The following is a 21,503-nucleotide window of genomic DNA, read 5'->3' on the forward strand; positions in this document are numbered from 1 at the left end:
CCCGGGCCCCTCGCGCGCTCGCCGCTGAGACCGTTCGGCGCATTAGTAGGACCGCCGCCAAAACGGTCCCGCAAGTCCAAGGGGACAAGTCCCGGAATCCACGAAGCCGAAAGCGAGGGCCCTCGCGGGGTGGAACTCGCGGCCCCCGCAAAGACAGTCAAGGCGGGATTTTGCCCTCATCTTGGGGCAAAAAGCGGGGGAACGCATACAGTGCACACCAAACATAAAGTTCCGTTTCCGCGCGGGCCGGACAAGACGCTCTCGTACGCCCGAGACGCCTCGGCTAAATTTAGCGGGAGTGCCAGCGACAGGTGAGCTCCTCGTCGGGGGGGGGGCTCGCGTGTTGCGGCGGGGCGGGGACCTCCCGCCGCCGACTACATGAGCCCGGCGGACTCGGGACGCCCTGCACTTGGGCGCCGCGCCTCCCGAAGCCAGCCGGTCTGGCTCGCCGACCCGCCCGCCGCCCCTCTTCCCGGCCCGGACGTCGCGGCGGTGAGTCGCGGGTCCAAACCGCTCATCCGGAACCAAAAATGTCTAGCGCGGTTAGCGATTGAGCCGGTTGGCCGTTTTGTGTGGCTCGCGCGCGTGCGCGATGTTCCACCTCGACCATATATGGGCGCATGATGTCAAAACTTGCGTTTGCGTCGGATGCCTTCTGATTTTGAGAACTATCTGCTCGAGACCATTTTTTCTCCACCGCGAAAACGTTTGTCACGCGCTGTCGCTTGGAAACAGTTTTGAGCCAGCTCAACAAGCTAATAACGCGAGCGTAAAAGCGCTGAGCCATCTAGCGGCACGTAGCGCTCGCTGTACGTCGTGCTTTTCCTTTTGAAAAACTTAGCAGGCGAGCCCGACAAGCTAATTAGCTAAAGGAAGGTTTGGTTTGTGCTTTGAGCTAGCCCAACAAGCTAATAGCGCGAGCGTCCAAATGATGAGCCAACTAGCGACATGTAGCATTGGCCGTGCGTTGTGCTGGCAAGAACAACAAGCTAATTCGCTGACTAAAGAATTGCCACCTGTTTTGTCATCCGAACTGAATGATTTCCCGCTGAGCGCTTAAGCTAACGGGCTAAATAGTTATCTATGCTGCCGGCGTGTAACTGCCTCGTGTTTTTTTTTCTTTTTTCGGAATGATATTTATTGTTCCAATACGAAACTTATTTTGACGTCCGGTTGAAACGAGCACGCTAACGATGGAGTTCTGTCGTGTGAAGATGACCGCTCGAGCTAACGGGCTAAGTGCTAGCAATTGCGGCATACTGTTTCCGTTTTTTCCACAAAATGCGCTCCAGCATGTTGCCTTTTCGAGCTAAATGAACGACGACATCACTATTAAGTAAAAAAAAAAATACGGCTCATCCTTAGACTTGCCAAAAGCACCTCCCGGACCGGATTAAAGCCGTTTGCGGGCCAGAAGCGGTCCGCGGGCACTACGTTTGGCACCGCCGACATGAACAAAAGGCGAGCGTCGTACACGCCCCTGCCGACGTGCAAAACTGCGATTGAGTAGCTATCGTCGAATTTAATATGGATATATTTCACATAGGCAATCGAGCACCAATAATTGAGTAAATTCAATGGCGGCACCATTCCTTACGATCCACAAAGACGTGTGCGCACGCGTGCCAAATGTACTACTCGCTCACAATAAGAATAACTTAAAAAACGTCATACGCAATAAGGATCTATTCGCATGAGTCGACGTGTCCAAAATGGCCAAAGGCGAGCGGTACGGGCCGGTGTACCTAATCCGGTGTCCGCCAAGTGCGTGCTTGCGTCGCGCGTCCACCGAGCGGCGCTAGAGCTCCGCTCCGAACTTTGTCTCGCTCGCTTGCACTCGTCGCTAATTTGAGTGACGTCGCCGCCGGTCGCGCGCTCGTGTCGTCCGTGCAGGTGCTCGCTCGGATCGCCGCTGGACGGACGCTCGGGAACGAGCCAAGACTCGTGGCGCCAAAGTCATGCTGCTCCTCCGCCGCGTCAGAGGTGAGCGCGCGCACGGGGATAGACAATCGCTCTTGGCCACCGTCGCGTGTCGCGTCCTTCTTTCCGCGGCCTCGTATGACTTTTCTTTTTTTTTACGTCCCGATCGCGAAGCTCTCTTTCCGGGACCGGACGCGACGCATGCTGAAGCGTACGACTTGGGCTCGGTAAGACGCGCCCAATTATTTCCCGCTGAGAACAAAACAAACTAGAAAGCGGACGGAGATTTTGATGTTGTCGTTCCAGCGGCGTGCTTATTAGATGTTTTTATTTGGATGGACTGTTTTCGTAGTTGCTCGATTCTCGGTCCAAACGAAAGTTATTTTCGCCTGAATTCCGACGATGGTTTATTGGCTGTCTAGGACGAGGCGATGACGTCGCGGAGGCGCGCACTTTTCACTTCCCGCGCTGCCGGTCGCGCTTTTAAGAATTGCAAACTGGCGTGAAGGCCACCGGTCCGGGTCCAACTTTTGCATTCGTGCCGTTTGCCTTCGGCCCGGCGCCCGGTTCCCGGTTCCTGGTTCCGGGACCGTCGCCGGATCCGCTTTGGGCTCGAGCCCGTTTGAACTGCGCCGACTAGTCCGAGATCGACCGGCGACCGTCGCTTGCCGATCGATCGACCGGCGACCGTCGCTTGCCGATCGATCGACCGGCGACCGTCGCTTGCCGATTGATCGACCGGCGACCGTCGCTTGCCGATTGATGCGGTGACCGCTCCCGCCTTGTTGACCTAACTGACAGCCGGTCTGTCGTTTGTCGGCGGGCGCGCCATGAGATTGACCGTCGACCGGTCGGGGACGTAATTACTCGGCGGTCGTCGACTCGACCGACGACCGGTTGGTCGGTCCGCGCGCCCGAGGTTGACTGGCGACCGGTCGGGGGCGTGTTTGCTCTCGCGTCGTTGACCCGACCGACGACCGGTCTCTCGTTTGTCGGTCGCCGCGCCTTGGGATTGGCCGGCGACCGGTCGGAGACGTACGCATTTGCCAGGGCGTGTTTTTCGCAGGCATCGGCGCCCCGACCCGTGAGCGGTCGGCGGCTTGTCAATCGACGAGGCGACCGGTCAACGTTCGGGAGGTGTGGCGGCGCCGCCCGATGGTGCGCCGTGACAGCCGGGAGCTATTTTTAGACGCCTCCCAAAATAAAAAGTGAACTTTTTACGCGGCGGAACATCTCCGGGATTCTAAAAAGCAAGAAAAGCCTGAAAGGACGGCGGACGCCGCCTCCGAGCGCTTCCCGGGCGGCGCGGACGGACGTCACGTGAGGTCGCATGCGCCGACACGTCGAAAGGCCCGCAGGATCCCGAGATTGACGAGTCGATCGCGCGCGTGCGGCGGGAGAGGCCGCTCATCCCGCTAAGTCGCCAATGCGCACGTGCGCATCCGCAACGCTCCTTCCGCAATGGCGCCGTCGTAAAAAGGATACTATAATGTGATTAAAAAAAAGACGATTTTCTCAAAAAAGATTTTACGACGGGTATTTTCCGTTCCAAAAAATGGAGTCGGGCTGACCGCTTGTTGCCTTTCAGGCGCGTGAGGGGAGGGGGCAGAGTGACGAGCGAGACCCCAAAGCAGAAGGAGAAAGGAGACGAAATGGGCAGGAAGAAGATTCAGATCGCCCGCATCGCGGACGAACGCAACAGACACGTGAGTGCGAGCGCCGCCTCCCGTGGAGACGCGCCGCACGCCGCCATTGTTAGAATCCTGCGCCTTTACTTTGCCTCCGGGAAACCCGCCGTCGAACTCCTTTCTTATCGGGACGCGCGCGCACTTTGAAAGTTTCGCTGGAATCCACGCAAACTCACGTAAGGGTTTGTCGCCGCCTGTTTCGGCGGGAAATTCCCCAACTCAAAATGGAGGCTTCCGTTCGCGCGTATCGATGGGATCGGCCGCGTTTGATGACTGCCGGCAGAAGATTCAATTAAGGGTATCGTAACGGGACTTCCTGGCGTCGTCTTACTATGCGCGCCGCGAGGAAATCCCGTTCCGCGCCGTCGAGCCGATCGTAAAGTAGGCAGTCGGAAGGGCGGACGCTTCGAGAACCGCCGCGGACACCTTCCGGGGCGTCTGACGGCGGCGGCGGCGTCCCCCAGGTGACCTTCACCAAGCGCAAGTTCGGCCTGATGAAGAAGGCGTACGAGCTGAGCGTGCTGTGCGACTGCGAGATCGCGCTGGTGGTCTTCAACGGCGCCAACAAGTTGTTCCAGTACGCCAGCACCGACATGGACAAGGTGCTGCTCAAGTACACCGAGTGCAGCGAGCCGCACGAGAGCAGGACCAACGCCGACATCGTGGACGTGAGTGCCCGCCCCGACCGTCCCGCGAACGTGAGCCGGCAAAGGAAAAGGAAACGGAAAAGGAAAAAGTCTTGGGAGAACACTCCGGGAAGCGGGGGCCGATTCGGGAACGGCGCGGGGCCCGGCGCGAGAGCCGGACGAGGTTTCGGGAGCGGGTCCGCACGCGTGGGCCGCCGCCTTCAAACGCGTTCGAAGTTATCCGTGTATTCTTTGCGCGGCGTTTTTATGCGCGAGTGACATGGACCAAATGGATGGGATGAGCCAACGACAAACGCTTCGTTCCACGCGATGCAAAACCTTGGCGTCTGGGCCTTAAACGCGTTTAGCTCCTGGGCGACGTTTGAGCTGACTTAGGTCAGCCTTTTCCAGAGCGAGGGCTGACGGCGGGCCCGGAGCGGGCGCGGCCACGTGCCCCGCCCGCCCGCCCGCCCGCCCGCCCGCCGGCCGGCCCTCGCTTTAGCCGCCTAATCTGCCGCGCTTTCGCCTAATCTTCCGTCATCCGCTCCAGCTGGTTAGCTTAATCCGGGAGGGCCGCCGCTTTGCAGGTTGGCCACCGGGGCCTGCCCCCCCCCGTTTGCTTTTGTCGCCGTACCGTCATCGCCCGTTTACCCGAAGCGCCACTTCAACGGGAGGCGTTGGGTCGGGCTGGGCTCAGCCTCCGCCGCCGGCTGCTAACCCTAACCCTAACCCTAACCCTTTCTAGTTTCCTTGGAGAGTGCAAACATTTGGGCCGAACGGGAGCTTCTCTCCCGCGTCGCCTGGCGCCGTCTCGCGGCGTAGGCCGAAGGTCGGGAAGCTCCTTTCGCTCGTTTCCTCCCGATCCGCGGTCTCGGCCCGGCCGCTCCGCCTCGGCGCCGCTCCCTCCCTGCCGCTAAAAATAGAAGCCCGGGGCTAAGAATAGCCGGGGCGGCTCCGGCGTCAATGACGCTCTTTGTCTGTCTGTGTGCGCGGGCGCCAACGGAAAGAATGAGATGAAGGAAAGAATGAAGGCGCAGCATTTTTTTCTCTGATTCGGCGTTTGGCCGAGCCGCCAAAGTTTCCCCGACTAGCTTTTTCGCTTTGGAACGGCGGCTCGGTCGCCCCGGGCTCGGTCGCGCCCGGCGCCTCCCAAAGGTTCCGGTCCGCGCGGCTTCCCGCCAAAGGCTAAAACTTGATCGGTCGGCCCGTTTGTTTGAGCCCTCGCCAAGCCGGCCCTCCGCTCCTTTTGCCCGTCCCGGATTTTCCGCGCCACGGCGGCCTCTTTTCAAACTGATTCGGGGTATAAGTGCGCCGGCCTATGTGGAGCGCGCCGCCGCCGGCTCGCGGCTAACGCGGAGCCCGCCCTCCGTTCACTTTCGGACGGCTGCACGTGACGGTTTAGCTAAATTGTGCTCCTTTCATGTTCAAACAAAAAAAAACAACATGAAAAGTTAGCGCCCTGACAGTTGGTTTGTGTAACAATGGCGCCCCCGAGTGGCCGGGCGCCATCATTGTTCTTGTAAAGCTTTGAGATCCGAAGAATGTGTTTGCAGACGTTGCGCAAGAAAGGCCTAAGCGGCGGCGAGAGTCCCGACCCGGAGGCGGACGATTCTGCAGGCCAGAGCCCCGAGACGGACGACAAGTACCCCAAGATGGCCGAGGACATTGACCTGCTGCTCAACAGGCAGCGCATCTGCGTGAGTTGCGCCGTCATCCAGCAAAAACAAACAAACAAAAAAACAGGTCTTTTTGGTTGGTTGGAGGGTTGCTTATGTTCTGCCGTGGGAAAAAAGATGGCAGCGATTGCACGGACTGCTAGTACATGGAGCGGCCCCTACATTGTCTCTATCAGAAACGGATCGTTACCTTGCCGCCACAATGTTGCTTTCAGGACAGCGACCGGGGCCGACCCTCGCCAACAAATGAGGGGTGGCCCGGAGCGGGAGAAGATCTGAGAAGGTGCAGGTCCCCGTCCGCTCTCCCCGTGGGAAAATGTTTGTTGTCCTCCTTCCGGTTTGTTGTTTATACCATGTTCCAGGTCGCCTGAACGCGACAGAAGGCACGGGACTTTTACTCGCCGGGAAAGCGGACAGAGAGGCCGCGGCCGTCCGGATCTTCTATCGCTCTGAATACACAAATTCGTTCATTTGGGTCGGTCCTAGTTACCGCGCCGTTGCTGCCTAAGGGATAGGGGAGGCGTGTGGCCGCGATTTAACAACCAGCTTGTGATCGTGGGGGACGTGGCTACGAGTCCCTACGCTATCGGTCCATGCAAACGCCGCAAACTTTTTTCCCCGGGAACAAAAAAATCATCCGTATACAGTTAATGGAACAATTACTCTCCTAGACCTAATTGCTTAGGATGTTTGCAGGATGAAATATAATGAAATAATAATAATAAAATACACCATGAAATAATGTTCGCCTTCCCTGAAATATGTTACCCTCAAAATTTGATTTCTTTTTTCAACCGCGCAGGGTCTGCCTAAAAAAAGAAGAAAAACAAATTGAATGAAATTTTTATTTAAAAAACAAAACAAAAATGCCCTCTTTATATTTGAATGTATATATTTAACAAGAAGAGCGCGGTATTTTTTGCGGGCGGCGCAGGGCCCGTCGGCGTCCGGCTACGAGATGGCCGCCTCTCCGCCGCTGTACCCGCACGGCCACGCCCACTACCCGCCGCCCACGCAGAGGACGGGCGCGTCCCCCCGCCGGCCCCCCGCCGGCCAAGACGCAGGTCGGCCGCCCCTCCGAGGGCCAAAGCCGCCGAACCCGCCTTTGACCTGTTCCCCTTTTCAGGGCCGCCGGGCTCGGAGCCGACCGGCGCGGCGCTCGGCGCGGGTGAGTCCTCGCGGCCGTCGTCGCCGGCCGGGCGGGGCGGGAAACGCTTTCTCCTTTCTCTTTTCTTTGCCGCCGCAGCCGCGTACGGCCCCCGGTGCCCGTCCCCCGCCGCCATGTCCCCGGGGGGCGCGTCCGAGAGCATCCCGGGCAAAAGTGGCGGGCCGCGGGCCCCGACGGCGCCGGGCGGCAAGTGCTGCGGCGTCGACATGCCCGCCATCGTGAGTGTCCCCGTTTGGCCGCGCGCTTCCGCCTTCCAGCGACTAACAGCCGCGTGTGCACCTCGCTCGCTGCCGCCCTCTAGTGTGAAGACTTTGACCTCATGTTGGTAAGTTGCCCGCGCGCTAGCTAGCTAGCCGGCTAACCGCGTTGCCCGTGGGCCGCGGACAAAATATTGATACCATATAGCTAACATTTAAAAGAAAAAAATATCTCATATATATGTGTGCGATGATGTGATTCCAGTAGTTTTTGTGTCCAAACAATCGCAATCGCGTTGTGTTTCGCGCGCGCAGAACGCTGGGATCAGTCGCTCCCAGACGGCTCAGACGCTGGCCAGTCCGGCGGCGTGCGCCTCGGCGGGCTACCCGTCCTCGCTGAGCTCCTTGGACGCAGGTGAGCGCGCGTGGCCCCCGCCCGCCCGCCCGCCCGGCCGGCGGCTCAAGCGCGGGCCTTCTACGCCCGCAGACTTCTCGCCGGCCTCGCTGAGCGCTTTCGGGTCGGCCGGGCCGGGATGGCGGCCGCAGCGCGTCCAGGACCTGCTCGACCCGCCCGGCGTGCCGCCGGCGCACATGGGGTGAGCCCCAAGCTAAAAGGATCGTATCGATTCAAACTGCAAACAACAATATTGAACTTACTTGAAATACTCTGCAAAATAGTCGCTATTAATTCAATTCGTGGTTAGTTATTAACATCGCTAATGATCACAAAAGCTTAAGAACGGTCCTAATCATCAGACGTTTCGAGTTTTTTACGGAAAAAAACATTCTAAGCAGATTTCTACTGAATGGGAAGCGGCCCCGGGCCTTATGTTTGACTTCCCTGAGTTTTTTTTTTTTTTTTTTTTTTTGCGGCAGGAACCCGTGTCAGAACGGCCCCCTGGCCTTCCCGTCGGGTCAGCGCGACCTCCGCATCAAGTCGGAGCCGGCCTCGCCCTCCGGCCGCGGGGGCTCCTACGACCACGGCGGGGCGGGGGGCGGGGACTTCCTCCCGCGGCCGCCGTCCGGCCGGGACGAGCGGCGCGGCCCGTCCGTCAAGCGCATGCGCCCGACGGAGGGCTGGGCCGCGTGACCTTTCCTCCCGTCGGCCCGCCTTTCAAAGCGCCCCGCGGCTGCGCTGCGTGCCAAAACAAAAATGGCCGCCGTCCTTATTTATTTCTCCATTTCTTCGTGCGTCTTTTCCACGGCATTCTCCAAAAGTCCTTTTTACTAGCTGAAAAATGGCAACCGGATCCGCGTAGTATCGTGATTTTTTTTTTCCAAAGATATTTGAAAACATTTTGGAAAGGATCTCACTTCCTATTGTGGGAAAACCTACTTCATCTTTCAACGTTAAAACTTCTGTTGACAAAAAACAAAACCATTTTTAATGTAACGAATATAAATACAAATTCTCCCTAAAATGACAACACTGAAAACTTTCAACTTGAATTGCTTTTCATTTGAAGCAAAATCCCCAAATATAATTTGATTTTTTAAATTTGTTTTTCTTAAGAACACAGTTTCAAAACTTTTTTCTCCTAAAAAAAGGTGACGTTTCTCTCTCTCTCCAAAAAATTCTGAAATCGTTTCTCTAAATGTGAAAATTCACTTCATTGTTGCGTTGGCTGCCGTTTTGGAGGCGGGCTCAGTTCCTAGCGAAGACGGACTTGGGCTGAGACAGGAAGCGAAAGCTGACAGGAAGTGCAAGTTGAGGCGGGTTGAGGGGGGTCGAAGAGCAAGTGAGGGGACGAAGGGCGGGGCCAAGCTGGATGCAGGAGCCAATGGGAGCAGGCCGCGCCCGAGAGCGGGGGGGGGGCGGAGCCGTCGCGGCGTAGAGACCGTTCGCTTTTGGCCGCGTTAGCCTTTAGCTAAGCATCGGAGGACTGCGGGACAGCTTCAATTGTTGGTTGTTTTTTTCGTGCAGTCTGGCGTCAGAGACGTTGCCGTGGCGACGCCACAGGCCGCGCCCTCCGGAGACCGACTCGAGGCGTCTCCACGGCAACCACCACGGACTCCATCCAGTTTCTGCTTGGCTTTGTTTTGTTTTTTTTCCCCTTTGTTTTGTCGAAGCTGAGGCTTGTTGGCGTTTGGATATTTTGTTGGTGAAAAAATGAGTATTTGGAAGGCCGACCCGACAGGTTTCGAGGACGTCCAAGAGGAGATGAAGGGCAGAGCCCGCCAATTCTCTTGAAAACGAAAATCAACCTGCTGGCATCACACACGTTACACAAATGACGGGTTGAAATCAAAACCATAACTGTGTAATAAAATATGAACGCTCTGCTCTCAGTTGTTTCCGTTTGCATTTTTATGCAAGAGGTCAACGCAACTGCGGTTACACTCGGTCGCCGTTGGACGGTGACAAAAATCCAGCGGTCGCGAGCGAGCGAGCGAGCGCATTTTCACCTCAATGGCATTTGAACGCTTTCATACACTTTTTCAAAAAGTCAAAAAGTATGGAAGTCAAAAGTGAAAATAACAAATATTCGAAAGAATTTCCAAAGTGAGCCAAAATGACGTCCGGTCTGAGAAAAAGTTTGCCACATTTCTCTTTGGAACAAGTATCCCTGTCAAACTGGGTTTCGTAACAGTTACATTTTACGATGTTTTCATTGTTTTGATCATCAAAAGTCAAAACGTATGGAAGTCAAAAGTTGAAAGCAACAAAAAGAATTGCGAAAGCGAAGCGTCGCGTTTCCCAACATTCTTTTAAAAATGCATAAATGTACATTTGTTTACGCACCGATAATGCAGCAAAGCAAGTAAGAAGTACGAATGCACAAACGAGGCTAGCTGTTTTCAAAATGTGTCTTAGCCGACGCGATGCCATTTCTGAACTTATGAAAAGGCACGTGCGTTACGTCACGTCCGGTGTCAAAAGTTGCCCGCTTGCTGCCTTCGCGTTCACTCGGCTGGTTTACGTTATGGGACGGAAACGCTTCAAATCGATGCTGACGTCATAACGCTGCCTGTGCGTTCGCGCGGCTAACTTAACGTTAACGGGAATGCTTAACGTCCAACCGAATTTCCGAAAAGTAACGTTCTAATCTCAACGGCGGTCATATAAAAGCCCCGGGCGGGCGGTTGGCGACTCGTACCCCTTCGTCTCCGGATTCCGACCCTCCCTGAACGCGGCGCGGCATCAACTTCAAACATGGCGGCCCTGCTCTGCAAAGCGACCAGAGGTGAGCAAGTTCTCCTCAATTTGGAACAAAACGCAAACTCGGCGACTCCGCTTGTTCGTCGCAGCGACGCGGCGCGCTCGCGCGACCTCAGCCGACGCGACAGCTCGCGTTTAGTCGTTAGCCCTGCACGTCGTAGGCCAACTCGCGTCGGCGTTTCTGCCGAAGCGAAGCGAAGCGCGATTCGACTTCGAAATTGCCCAAAGTCGACAGCTGAGAAGGGCTGAGAAGCGCCGAGAAGCGCCGAGAAGGGCTGCGTCCGACGTTTCGAGCATGCTTGCTGTCGATCCCGCCAGTTTCGGCTTCGTCACAGTTGAGAAATTCCACCGATCAACTCTGCGCGCCGTCGTTTCGTCCGGCTGGCCGGCGACGTCACGCGAAGACAATTGACGCGTGAACGTTTGTGCTATTATTTGTCCAGCGCGGCTAAGGTGACTCGTTGACCTTTCACCCAGTAGCTGGCGAGCGCGCGACCTTCCCGCATTGACCGTTTGCCTCTTAACAAACGATACTTCAGGCTTGTTTGTCAATAGCGTCGTCAGTGAAATAAATGTTTCGCCGATCCGCGATACGTGCCATCGATAACATGTTTCACAAAATAAGTGTCGCGAATTAAATGTTGCATCGCCATCGAGTGTCATCATTTAAAGACACGTTTTAGAAATGAAGTCTCATGAAATGATTCGTTAAATAAACGCGTTCATCAAACGAACGTTAGTTAAATAGAAGTGTCATTTTGTCACGTTTGATTAAGTGTCATAAATAATGTGTTGTGAATCAAATCATGTTAATTCAAGGTTTCATGAATTAGAGGAAACATTTAAGTGTCGTTATTTCAATAAATGTCTGATTCGTTTGACACGTTGATTCGATGACTGAGGCTTTCGACGAATTCGCGCAAGTGTCATTGGAGGCACTTTTTGAACGTTGCATTTATCGATTGATTTTTGGCCCTTTGGCTCCTCCGCAGTCGACGTGGACGCCGTCTTTTTCCGCCACTCGGGCGACGCTCGTAGTTTTCTGGCGCGGCGCCCATCGTAAATGATCCATAAAATATTGGCGGCTCCGGCGCGAGGGCGGCGCGGCTTCGCTTGGGTCGTCGGCGTCGCCCGACGGGCTTGACTCTTGCCTGGGTCGCAGCGGCGTGCGCGCGCGGCCGGCGCCGCCTGTCCACGCTGGCCGAGCTTCCGGAAACTCACGCCATGCTGCGGCGGACGTGCCGGGACTACGCCGAGCGGGAGCTGACGCCGGCGGCGGCGCGGCTGGATAAGGAGGGGGCGTATCCCGAGCGGCAGGTAGGCGGCCGCCCGTCCCGCCGCCCGTCCCGTTCGGCCCACCGCCGCGCCTTTCAGATCCGGGAGCTGGGCGCCATGGGCGTGATGGCCATGGAGGTCCCCGAGGAGCTGGGCGGCGCCGGCATGGACTACCTGGCCTACAGCGTGGCCGTGGAGGAAATCAGCCGCGGCTGCGCCAGCACCGGCGTGGTGGTCTCCGTCAACAACGTGAGTCGCCGCGGCCGGCCCCCCTTCCGCCGAGACCGAGGTTCCGGGGCGCCGACCGGCGTTGTTCTCTGTCTGTCGGCGCCGCCTCTTGTGAGCCTTTGCCAGCGCAAAAGTAGCGCTGACGTGCGCGTATTCCGCGTGTCAGTCTCTGTACTTGGGCCCCATCCTGAAGTTCGGTTCCGAGGAACAGAAGCGGAAGTGGATCGCGCCCTTCGCCGACGGCCGGCGGGTAGGCTGCTTCGCCCTCAGCGAGCCAGGTAAAGCCGGCGGCGGCCCAGGCGGCCCCGCCCCCTGACGCCTCCCGCCCCCTGACGCCTCCCGCCCCCTGACGCCTCCCGCCCCCTGACGCCTCCCGCCCCGGCAGGCAACGGCAGCGACGCCGGCGCCGCGTCCACCGCCGCGCGTCGGGACGGCGACGACTGGGTCCTGAACGGCACCAAAGCCTGGATCACCAACAGCTGGGACGCCGCCGCCGCCGTGGTCTTCGCCACCACCGACAGGAAGCTCAAGCACAAGGCGGGAAGCGCGGGGTAGCGCGGCGCGGCGAGGCGAGGCTCGGCCGCGCGGCTAACGCCGGCCGCTGGCGCTTGCAGGGCATCAGCGCCTTCCTGGTGCCCATGCCCCACCCGGGCCTGTCGCTGGGCAAGAAGGAGGACAAGCTGGGCATCAAGGCCTCGTCCACCGCCAACATCATCCTGGAGGACTGCAGGATCCCCTCGGACTACATGCTGGGTCCTCGCGGCGCCGGCTTCAAGATCGCCATGGTAACCGCCGTCCAAAGCTTCACGTGCGCGGGCCTCGCCGTCAACGCGCTGGCGCCTTGAGATAGCAGCGTCGTAACTTATGCTAGCTGGTGAATTTTCCTACGGTTTGTTGGCGCCAGCAAACCCTGGACAGCGGGCGCATCGGCATCGCGGCCCAGGCGCTGGGCATCGCTCAGGCGGCGCTGGACTGCGCCGCCGATTACGCGCACAAGCGCCACGCTTTCGGCTCGCCCATCGGAAAACTGCAGGCCATACAGGTGAGCGCCGACTTTTTTTTTTTTTTTTCCTTATTTTTGCTCCGTTTTGGCGCCGGCGTAACTGTCTTGCTCGTCAGTTCAAGCTGGCCGACATGGCGCTGGGCGTGGAGAGCGCCCGGCTGCTGACGTGGAAGGCGGCCCTCCTGCGCGACGCCAAGCGACCCTTCACCAAGGTGGGTGGCCGCCGCCGCCGCCCCGGCCCGGCCCCCTTTTAAGCGCGCGCTCCGCCGTCCCCAGGAAGCCGCCATGGCCAAGCTGGCCGCCTCCGAGGCCGCCACCTTCTGCTCGCACCAGGTGAGGCTACGTACGCGACAACCATCCAAAGTCGCATAGTCAATTTCGGGGCTTCGAGGTCAGGGTTGAAAAGTTCTCCTTTTGGAACTAGGGCCAACCCAAATGAATGAATGAGGAGCGGACGAGGTGTGCGTTTGGACCGGAGAAGGTGCAGGTCCCCCTCTGCTCTCCTCGCGAGTTAAAGCTACTTGTCTTCCTTCCACAAGGGGCTTTTACTCGCCGGGAAAGCGGACGGAGATGCGTCTCCTTACGGATCTCCCACCGGGCCAAAAACGCACCCCGTTCATTTATTCGGGTCGGCCCTAGTTACAAAGCCGTTGCTGCCGTTCGAGGGGACCAACGGCAGCAACGCGATCATCGCGTCGCGGTAGTGGGGCGCGTGGGCGCAGGTCCTCGCGCTATCGGCCCCTGCGACCGCGGCCGACCCCAGCGCCGCCTTATTTCTTCTTCCGGTCGCAGGAGGCTTGTCTCCTCACTCCTTCTTCACAAACAACTCCAACAGTGCAAAAAACAAATGTGGTGTACCCTACGTCCGATTATTCTAACTCTTCACTTCCGGGAGCCCGCCCTCGCGCTGGTTCATAGACTAACTCCGTTTGCCAATCGCGTCTGACAAATTAGTCAAAGTCTTCTGTACGTATGAGAGAAAAGATGAATGAAAATGCAAAACCCAACCCAGGCCATCCAGATCCTGGGCGGGATGGGCTACGTGACGGACATGCCGGCCGAGCGGCACTACCGCGACGCTCGCATCACCGAGATTTACGAGGGCACCAGCGAGATCCAGAGACTGGTCATCGCCGGACAGCTGCTCAAGGAGTACGCCGCCTAGAAGCGCCACCGGCAAACGTCAACCGCGTCGGGCGAAGGAACAGGACGTGCCACGAGCCAATGCTTTTTTTTCCATGACTCATGATCCTGCGGACCAAAACAAAAGCCGCTTCATTTTCCGGCTTTGGTCGTTGTGGCGCTCGGCCACCAGAGGGCGCCCTAAATTCTCGGATAATCGACGCGCGCCTCGACCGCCATCATGGTCGTCATCATACCGTCTTGCAAATATAGTCGTAAGTCAATTCGACCGATTGTTATTTGTGCCACATTTTGTAGATTTGGAATTGCTCGTCAGGCTTCCGCGGGCGCGGGGAGCTTGACGTGACGTCATTGGCACGGATTCGACGACAGGTGCGTTCACGTGCGCACGGGCGGCCCCTAAATCTTCCTCTTCGTTACCTTGGAGCACCACGCGTAAGACGGCGACTTGACACAGCGTCAACGTCAACGCCAACGATTAATGTTCCCATCTCCACCAACGATTCATGTTTCATCTCGGAAGGCGCGCCGTCTTGTCCTAAAAACAATTGGACGGAATTACGATCAATACTCGTTTGTAGTCCAATTAGGCGCGACCCTCTCGCGAGGAACCCCGGAAACGGAAATGCGTCGTCGACAAATACCAAACAAAGTATCCATCGAAACGCGTGATAATCGTACCTCAACCCCACGGAAAAGATGTTCTAAAAAACGTTGGAAACGCTTCCGCTTCATCGGAGTTTGAGCCGACGTCGACGTCCGGTTCGGCCAAGTCTTGCTTGGGCTGCGTCTTGACAGTTTGTATTCCGCAATTTACAAGAGGGGGCTGGCAGCTGTTTGTTTTGTAATATCGTAGTTTTATTGAGCCAACAAGTCACACTTTTACACATCAATATTCAAAGGCAACATATACATACGATATCAGTTACTGGTGCAATTGGATATTTAACAACAATTGAATTAGGAAAAATACAATTTCTCAGTAAAACAGGATTATAATCGTTGGCTATAAACAGATGAAGCTTTATTAAAAACAAAATTGCTTTTCTTATTATTTCTACGTGTTTAAACATTTCAATTCAATTGGATTACTGGAATCTGCCATGAGATCGGAAAACGTGAATTAAAAAAAACAAACGCGAAGGGCAAAAGTGCATAAATTTGACCCAAAGTTTTCACACGCACTCAAGCTTGCTGCCTTTCTTGGTGCATGGCGGGGGCACCGCCTTGATTTGGACAAACGCGGGCGGGCGCGCGTGTGTCCGAATGCCGCTTTTTACTGTCTTTGTGTGAGCTTGGATGGTTCGGGCCTCATTTTGAGGGTGAAATTTTAGAGCGAAGCTCGGAATCGGAATTCGGGTTCGGCGACCCGCTGGGACGCTTCGGCTCAGGGGCGCCATGTCAACGGATGTCTTGGCATGTGTGGCTATACATAGACGACTGCGTGCGTGTGCGTGTGCGTGTGCGCGCACTCACCCCGCGCCAGCACGAGGCAGCGTAGCGGCAGAAGGTAGAGCAGGAGGGCCACGGAGCCCAGGGCCACCACGGCCAAGCAGCTCAGAAAAGGCACGGTCCAGTTAAAGACGCTGGCCGGGCGGGAGGACAAAACAAAAGAGCAAGCAAAAGCCCATCCTACTTTTTCAGCCTCTCGCCGTAGGACGCGGCCTGGTCCAAAGCGTTCTGCGCGCTGATCAGGATGTCCTGAACGGCGTTGAGCTTGTCCAGGAGGCCGCGGGGCCCCGCCTCCTGCCGGGAACGCCCCACGCGGGTCACGCGTGCGGCGCGGGCGAGCGGGACCGAGCGCGCGGCGGGCCCTCACCTCCTTGTCCTCCTCGTCCCTCTCCGACGTGGCCTCCGTCCGCTGGGGGGAGACAGAGGACGGCTGGCCGCGTCAGCCCATTTGGACGTCGTGCCGCGCGTCGTGTCCCTGTGACCGCGGTGGGCCGCCCGCGCCGCCGTGGGTGTGAGCGCGCTCGCCTAAAGTCGCGGGGATTGGCGTACTCCTTTGACCCAACGAGTTGAGTCCAAAAGAGACCGGCGGCCTGTTGTTTAAGCGGGGTCTTTGTTCTTTTACGTACGCTCGGAGACGAGAGGAAGTCTCGCGGCGGAATGTCGGACGTAGACGTAACCCCGCTTACGAGACGACGGATTAAAGGCGATGTTTGGCGCGCGCGGTCTCACCGTGTCGGCGGCGTGGCGCACGCGCTCCAGATGAAAGGAGTCCGCTCGGCTTATGGAAATTGCCCATTTGACCAAGAATACAAAGTCAAGCGCGCGCAGCAAAGCCATCCGCCGTGTTTAAGAGGCTAACGTTAGCGCCTTAACATTAGCGCACAAGCCTAGCCCCGGGACCCGTGCCGCCGACGACTCGCAGACGTTTTGTCGAGGCGCTAGCCGGCGGGGACGGCGGGCGAGCCCGATAAGCAAAGTCCGTAAAGTAAAAAGTAGAAAAAAAAAGGTAAAAGGATGCAAGCGAGAATAAAAGCAGCAACAGGAAAAAGGACACACACGCGCGCAGGAGAAAAAAATGCAAGCGAGAAAAAGGATGCATGCAAATACCAAGATATTGATCGTCTTTTTTCTTGCATGCGTCCTTTTTCTTCTTTTGCATCTTTTTCTCGTTTGCGTCGTTTTCTCGTTTGCATCTTTTCCTTGTTTGCGTCCTTTTTCTCGTTTGCGCCTTCTTGTCTGTTTTTTGTTTGCTTCCTTTTTCGTCTGCGCTCTCGGTGTTTTCGTTTGGTTTTGTTTGCAATGAGTTTTTTTGTTTTCGTTCGCTCACTTAATCGTTGGCGTGGGTCGGGGCCGCGGGAGCTTTTGGCGCAGGCGTTTGCCCAATGTGACGAAGTGGGCGTCTTCGCGCGCCGACGTCACAGTGGAGCCGCTCTCTGACGACGGCGCGCTCGGGCGAGCGTAGGAGACTCGCGGCCGCGGCGGTGCGCGCACACGCTCCGATCGACGGACGATTCGCACTCGGCGCCTGGAAGATGAGCCAGAACCGACGCCGACGGGCGGGCTCCGCGCGGGCCACCGGCGGGAGCTAGGAGGCGAGTGGGGGGGGGGGGGGGGGGGGGGGGCGCTCGCCGCTATGCTTCCGGGCAAGGTTCGGGCGCTGGCCGTGTGCTTCGACGCGCCGAACCGGGGCGACGCGCCGGTGTTCTCGGGCGGGGAGGCCGTGTCCGGACGCGTGCTGGTGGACGTGTCCGGGGACGTGCGCGTCCGCGGCCTGGAGCTGAGCGCGCGCGGGGTCGCCAAGGTCCGCTGGACCGAGTCCCGCAACGCCGGGGCCAACACGGCCTACGCGCAGAACTACACCGAGGAGGTGGAGTACCTGAGCCACCGGGACACCCTCATCGGCGGGGAGCCAGGTGAGCCCCCCCCCCCCCCCCTCCCCCCCCCCCCGCCCGACGGAACACCCTGCGAGCGGCGCTTTTCTCGGCTCGGAGCGGTTCAAACCCGTTCGCGCCGGGGCGACCGGGGGTCGCAACTTCTCGTCGCCCCCGCCCAAAACAATCGCTCGCGCTGAGAGCAACTAGCCCGGCAACTTGCCCGTCTCGTTTCTCGCATCGGATAGCAAATAGGATTTGCGCCGAGTTGACAACTCCGGCAACTTGCTCGTCTTGTTTCTCGCATCAGCATCCGCGCGCGCGCATTCACTCGTGATGCTTTTTGAGTGCAACGATTGGGCGACGTTCTCCCGGGATCGGCTGAGGAAAACAAAGGCAGGCAGGCGCCCCCCACGGAAAAAAAGCAGAAAGTTGCAATCTTTCTCGGCGAGCTGTCTCGAGTCGTTCGATCGGACGAAGCGGAGGCTGCGGCCGCTTGGATTGGCTCAAACGAGACTTGCGACCGGGCTTTGGAGGCCGGCCTGGAAACTTTAAAACTTTATTCAATTTCTTCTCGACAGCATGTTCATTTTATTGTATGTTTTTGTTTTCCCCGGCCGGGGTTGTTCTGTGGCGTTATCGGGCGACGTCCTTGCGTGACACTCTACAAGTTCACGCGAGGCTTCCCCCCCCCCCCCTTCCGCGCGAGCCGTAGGCGGTCTCCCGGAGGCCCCGAGCCAATCGCGAGCGAGCGCCGCCGGGGCCGGGGCCAATGGGGAGGCGGGGGCGGGCGGCGCCGGCCCCGGACCCGGCCCCGGTCGGCGAGAGGCTGCTCGGGCTGGTTCAAACTGGTCTGCTGCAGACTGGGCCGCTCTCGCGAGCCCGTCCGTGCACGCGCGCGCGCGCGACACTCCAGGTTACATATTGAGGCGCGTGCGCGCCGTCGGGAAGCAAACGTAAACACGCGATCGCCCTGGAAGCGGAAGTCCGCTTTGAGGCAAAAAGTGGCGCTTTTGATCCAGGTGTCACCAGCCTGGACTTAAAAGATTCCAAATTCCTTCAACATTTACGAGCCGCCATTTTGCTTTCGCGTAAGGCCTTCAAACGGTTCGGGTTCCAAACGGGAGGTCCCTGCGTGGGGTCGGGTCACGCTTGGAAGCGACTGGCGAAGGTTTGAAAGCGGGAGTGCCGGAACGTTTTGGGTCAAGCGGAAGGACACGGGGCCGCGTTCTCGTCTTGACGTCAGCAATTGCACGTCTGTATAGTTATTGAGAACCCCAACCTTTTCAAATTGGGATTGGAAGCCGGTGCGGGGGCGTCCAACGTACGGCACCGGGGCCGCTCGCTGCCCGCCGTCCGCCGGGAGATGGTCAAAATCCGTCCTTTTGTTTCTTTCGTCCGCAGATGAGGACGCGGCGGACGGAGGCGTCACGGTGCTTCACGGCGGCTTGCACGAGTTCGCCTTCAGCTTCCACTTGCCGCAGATGTGAGTCGGCCATGTTTTGTCACGCCGGTCGCGCGGCCTTTTTACGGCGGACGTCCCCGTCGCCTCCCCCTCCGGAAGCCTCGGGCCCGCGACGGTCTCCGGGCTCTCCGGGCTCTCCGGGCTCTCCGGTCCAAATATCTTGCCCTCCGGAAGTTTGCCCTCGGTCTTCGGTCTCTCGGTTTGCCCCCGTCTCGGGATCCGCCCCGAAAGTTGTGCGCTTGTCACGGCCTCGGCCTCCAGAAGCCTTGGTCTTTCTCCAGTCTGTCAACCTCCAAAAGCCCGGGGCCTTTTCTCAGTCTCCGCGCGGTCCACATATTACGGTCTCGTCTGGGTCCGCCCCGACGGCGACTTCCAAGAAGCTCGGTCTCGTCTCGGATCCCGCCTCCGAAACTCCCGGCCTTGGTCTCCGTTTCCAAAGTCCCGACCCCCAAAAAGTCAGTAAAAACGTCCTTGGCGTCTGGGTTCGGGGTCTCTCCGCCTCCGGGCGCCGGTCTCGTCTTTGGTCTCGACTCTCCGTCGCCGCCGCGAGCGCCGCCACGCGGCTGCGGCTGCGGCTTTCTTTGGGAAAACGCTTTTGATGTCTCGGAGGTCCGGTCTCGGAAGCGTCGCCGACGCGCGCGCCGATGTCGGTTCCGCCCGAAAACGAAACGTTGACGGCGCTTCTGCGCAGGGCGCTGGCGACGTCCTTCGAGGGCAAGCACGGCAGCGTGAGGTACTGGGTGAAGGCGGAGCTTCAGCGACCCTGGATGCTTCCCGTCAAGGCCAAGAAGGACTTTGTGGTCTTCGAGCACATCGACATCAACGCGCCCCTGCTGCTGGTAGGCCCCGCCCCCTCCGGCGGCCTCGGAAGCCGGCTTTTGAGGCGGCGTTTCCGCCGTGGCGCTTCCAGGCTCCTCAGGCGGGCAGCAAGGAGAAGACGCTGTGCTGCTGGTTCTGCGCGTCGGGCCCCGTCTCGCTCAGCGTCAAGGTGGCCCGCAAAGGCTACACGCCAGGTACCCCCCCCTTCCCGGGCCCCCCGCCGGCGGCGCTGACGCCTCGGGCCCCTCCCCCAGGCGACTCCATCCAGATCTTCGCCGAGGTGGAGAACTGCTCCGCCCGCGTGGTGGTGCCCAAGGCGGCGCTGTACCAGACGCAGACCTTCTTCGCCAAGGGCAAGGGCAAGGAGATCCGGCAGCTGGTGTCCGACCTGCGAGGGGAGCCCTTGGCGCAGGGCAAGAGTCAGAGCTGGGAGGGCCGCGTGCTGAAGATCCCGCCCGTCTCGCCCTCCATCCTCGACTGTCCCATCATACGCGTGGAGTACGCCCTCGTGGTGAGCGCCCCGCCCGTCGGCCCGCGTCTTCCGCCGCTTTCGAGCCAATCCGCGAAACGCCCGGAAGGAAAAGGAGCGTGGAAATTGAAACGCCCCGCAAGCGCAAACATGCACGGGTTGCTTCCTTTTTGGACTTTCAGGTGTACGTGGACATTCCGGGCGCTCTCGATTTGTCGCTATCCTTGCCGCTGGTGATCGGGACCATCCCCCTCGAGGACGCCGCCTCCCGCACGTCCGGCGGCCGGCCGGGCGCGGCCGAGCGCCCCGAGGGTAAGGGCGGCCCGGCTCTCGCGGCGCGCCGATCGGCCCCCGGCGTCCGACGGCTATCTGGGATGGAACCTTGCAGCCCCGCCCAGCTACGGCGAACTGGCCGTCCCGGAGTCCCGCCGCCGCCGCTTCCTGCACGGCGTGGACCGGCACGAGCGGCGACGCGCCGGCGCGCCGCCGCTCGCCTACGTGACGGAGTTCCGATACCTGCCGCCTCCGCTCTACGCCGAGGTGAGCGGAAGCCGCCCCCTGGCGCGGCGCGCGCCTCGCCTTCCCGCCGCTTGACCAAGTGCCCCGCCCCCGTCAGGTGGACCCCTACCCGGAGCCGGCGGAGCCCGGGGGCCTCGCCGCGTGCCCTTCGCCCCGAGGCGGCTCGCCCCGCGTCGCGTGAGCCCTCGACGGCCCGATGGGCGGGAAGCCGGGAGACCGCCCGCCGCCGCCGCCGCCGCCGCCTTTTCTTCTTCTTGCGCCGCGCGTCCTCGCTCGTACGCAAAGTGGCCTTTGCGCTTAAAAGGTGGATATGCAAACACCGGCGGGAAAACAAGAACGTACGCGTGCGTGTGAGCCCGTACGCCGTACGGCCCCCGCTTCCTTTTGAGGGTCTCGGTCTGGGGCCGCGCCGCAAGGCCGGCTCCCTGACGCGCGGCGTGGAGGCATGTCCTCACAAGCGTAGCCGTACCGACGTGCGGCCAAGTCGCCTGATTTGACCTTTGCTCAGAGCTAATGATGGTTATTATTCATAATCATGCAAAGACTTTTAAGAGGTCATTCTGTGTCCAAAGAAAATATGTAAAAAACGTAAAAGTTTACAGGAGAATTTCATCAAACGTCCTTCATAGTTGGGGGCGACGACTAAAGTGCAATAATTTTTCCTATTTTTGTATTTGTCCTTTTGAGCACAACTTTTTCATACTCTGTTTGTCTTTATTATTACTATGGTCTTGCTGCCATGATCAACCTTTGATAAATAAAAAGGATTTTCTACCAAAAGTAGCGGCTGACGTTTTCGATTGCTTTCGCGCGCTTACGCAAAC

The 21,503-nt window shown here is 58.7% G+C and overlaps 3 protein-coding genes across 9 annotated transcripts; all 3 read left to right on the top strand.

Moving 5' to 3' along the window:
• Window positions 1-409: 409 nt before the first annotated feature.
• Window positions 410-8,509, top strand: LOC148412245 (myocyte-specific enhancer factor 2C-like). 6 transcript variants are annotated; one of them, XM_088434665.1, is made up of 11 exons: window positions 423-492; window positions 1,894-1,983; window positions 3,509-3,626; window positions 4,073-4,276; window positions 5,788-5,931; window positions 6,845-6,974; window positions 7,037-7,296; window positions 7,380-7,403; window positions 7,591-7,690; window positions 7,763-7,871; window positions 8,152-8,509. In XM_088434665.1, the coding sequence occupies exons 3-11, from the start codon at window positions 3,573-3,575 to the stop codon at window positions 8,363-8,365; spliced, it is 1,239 nt and encodes a 412-aa protein (XP_088290791.1). In that variant the 5' UTR covers window positions 423-492; window positions 1,894-1,983; window positions 3,509-3,572; the 3' UTR covers window positions 8,366-8,509. The 6 variants fall into 6 exon arrangements, 5 of the variants coding, with proteins under 5 accessions (XP_088290790.1, XP_088290791.1, XP_088290789.1 ...); XM_088434663.1 differs by lacking the exons at window positions 423-492; window positions 1,894-1,983 and adding an exon at window positions 2,011-2,147 and having other exon boundaries at window positions 7,037-7,078; window positions 7,157-7,296; XM_088434664.1 differs by lacking the exon at window positions 1,894-1,983 and having other exon boundaries at window positions 410-492.
• Window positions 8,510-10,157: 1,648 nt separating this feature from the next.
• acads (acyl-CoA dehydrogenase short chain) lies at window positions 10,158-14,347 on the top strand. Of its 2 annotated transcripts, none has more exons than XM_088434666.1 (10): window positions 10,158-10,460; window positions 11,598-11,752; window positions 11,810-11,959; window positions 12,105-12,216; window positions 12,324-12,475; window positions 12,553-12,723; window positions 12,810-12,980; window positions 13,058-13,153; window positions 13,218-13,274; window positions 13,954-14,347. In XM_088434666.1, the coding sequence occupies exons 1-10, from the start codon at window positions 10,430-10,432 to the stop codon at window positions 14,104-14,106; spliced, it is 1,248 nt and encodes a 415-aa protein (XP_088290792.1). In that variant the 5' UTR covers window positions 10,158-10,429; the 3' UTR covers window positions 14,107-14,347. The 2 variants fall into 2 exon arrangements, with proteins under 2 accessions (XP_088290792.1, XP_088290793.1); XM_088434667.1 differs by having other exon boundaries at window positions 10,160-10,460; window positions 12,843-12,980.
• A 2,800-nt stretch (window positions 14,348-17,147) lies between these two features.
• LOC148412247 (arrestin domain-containing protein 3-like) lies at window positions 17,148-21,459 on the top strand. Its single transcript, XM_088434668.1, has 8 exons — window positions 17,148-17,449; window positions 18,812-18,893; window positions 19,564-19,711; window positions 19,783-19,885; window positions 19,946-20,202; window positions 20,343-20,472; window positions 20,549-20,700; window positions 20,777-21,459. The coding sequence occupies exons 1-8, from the start codon at window positions 17,170-17,172 to the stop codon at window positions 20,858-20,860; spliced, it is 1,236 nt and encodes a 411-aa protein (XP_088290794.1). The 5' UTR covers window positions 17,148-17,169; the 3' UTR covers window positions 20,861-21,459.
• The last annotated feature ends 44 nt before the right edge of the window (window positions 21,460-21,503 follow it).

The sequence above is a fragment of the Hippichthys cyanospilos genome, chromosome 15 (assembly GCF_059441005.1).
Source record: "Hippichthys cyanospilos isolate Australia breed blue-spotted pipefish chromosome 15, RoL_Hcya_1.0, whole genome shotgun sequence".
NCBI classification, from domain to species: Eukaryota; Metazoa; Chordata; class Actinopteri; order Syngnathiformes; family Syngnathidae; genus Hippichthys; species Hippichthys cyanospilos.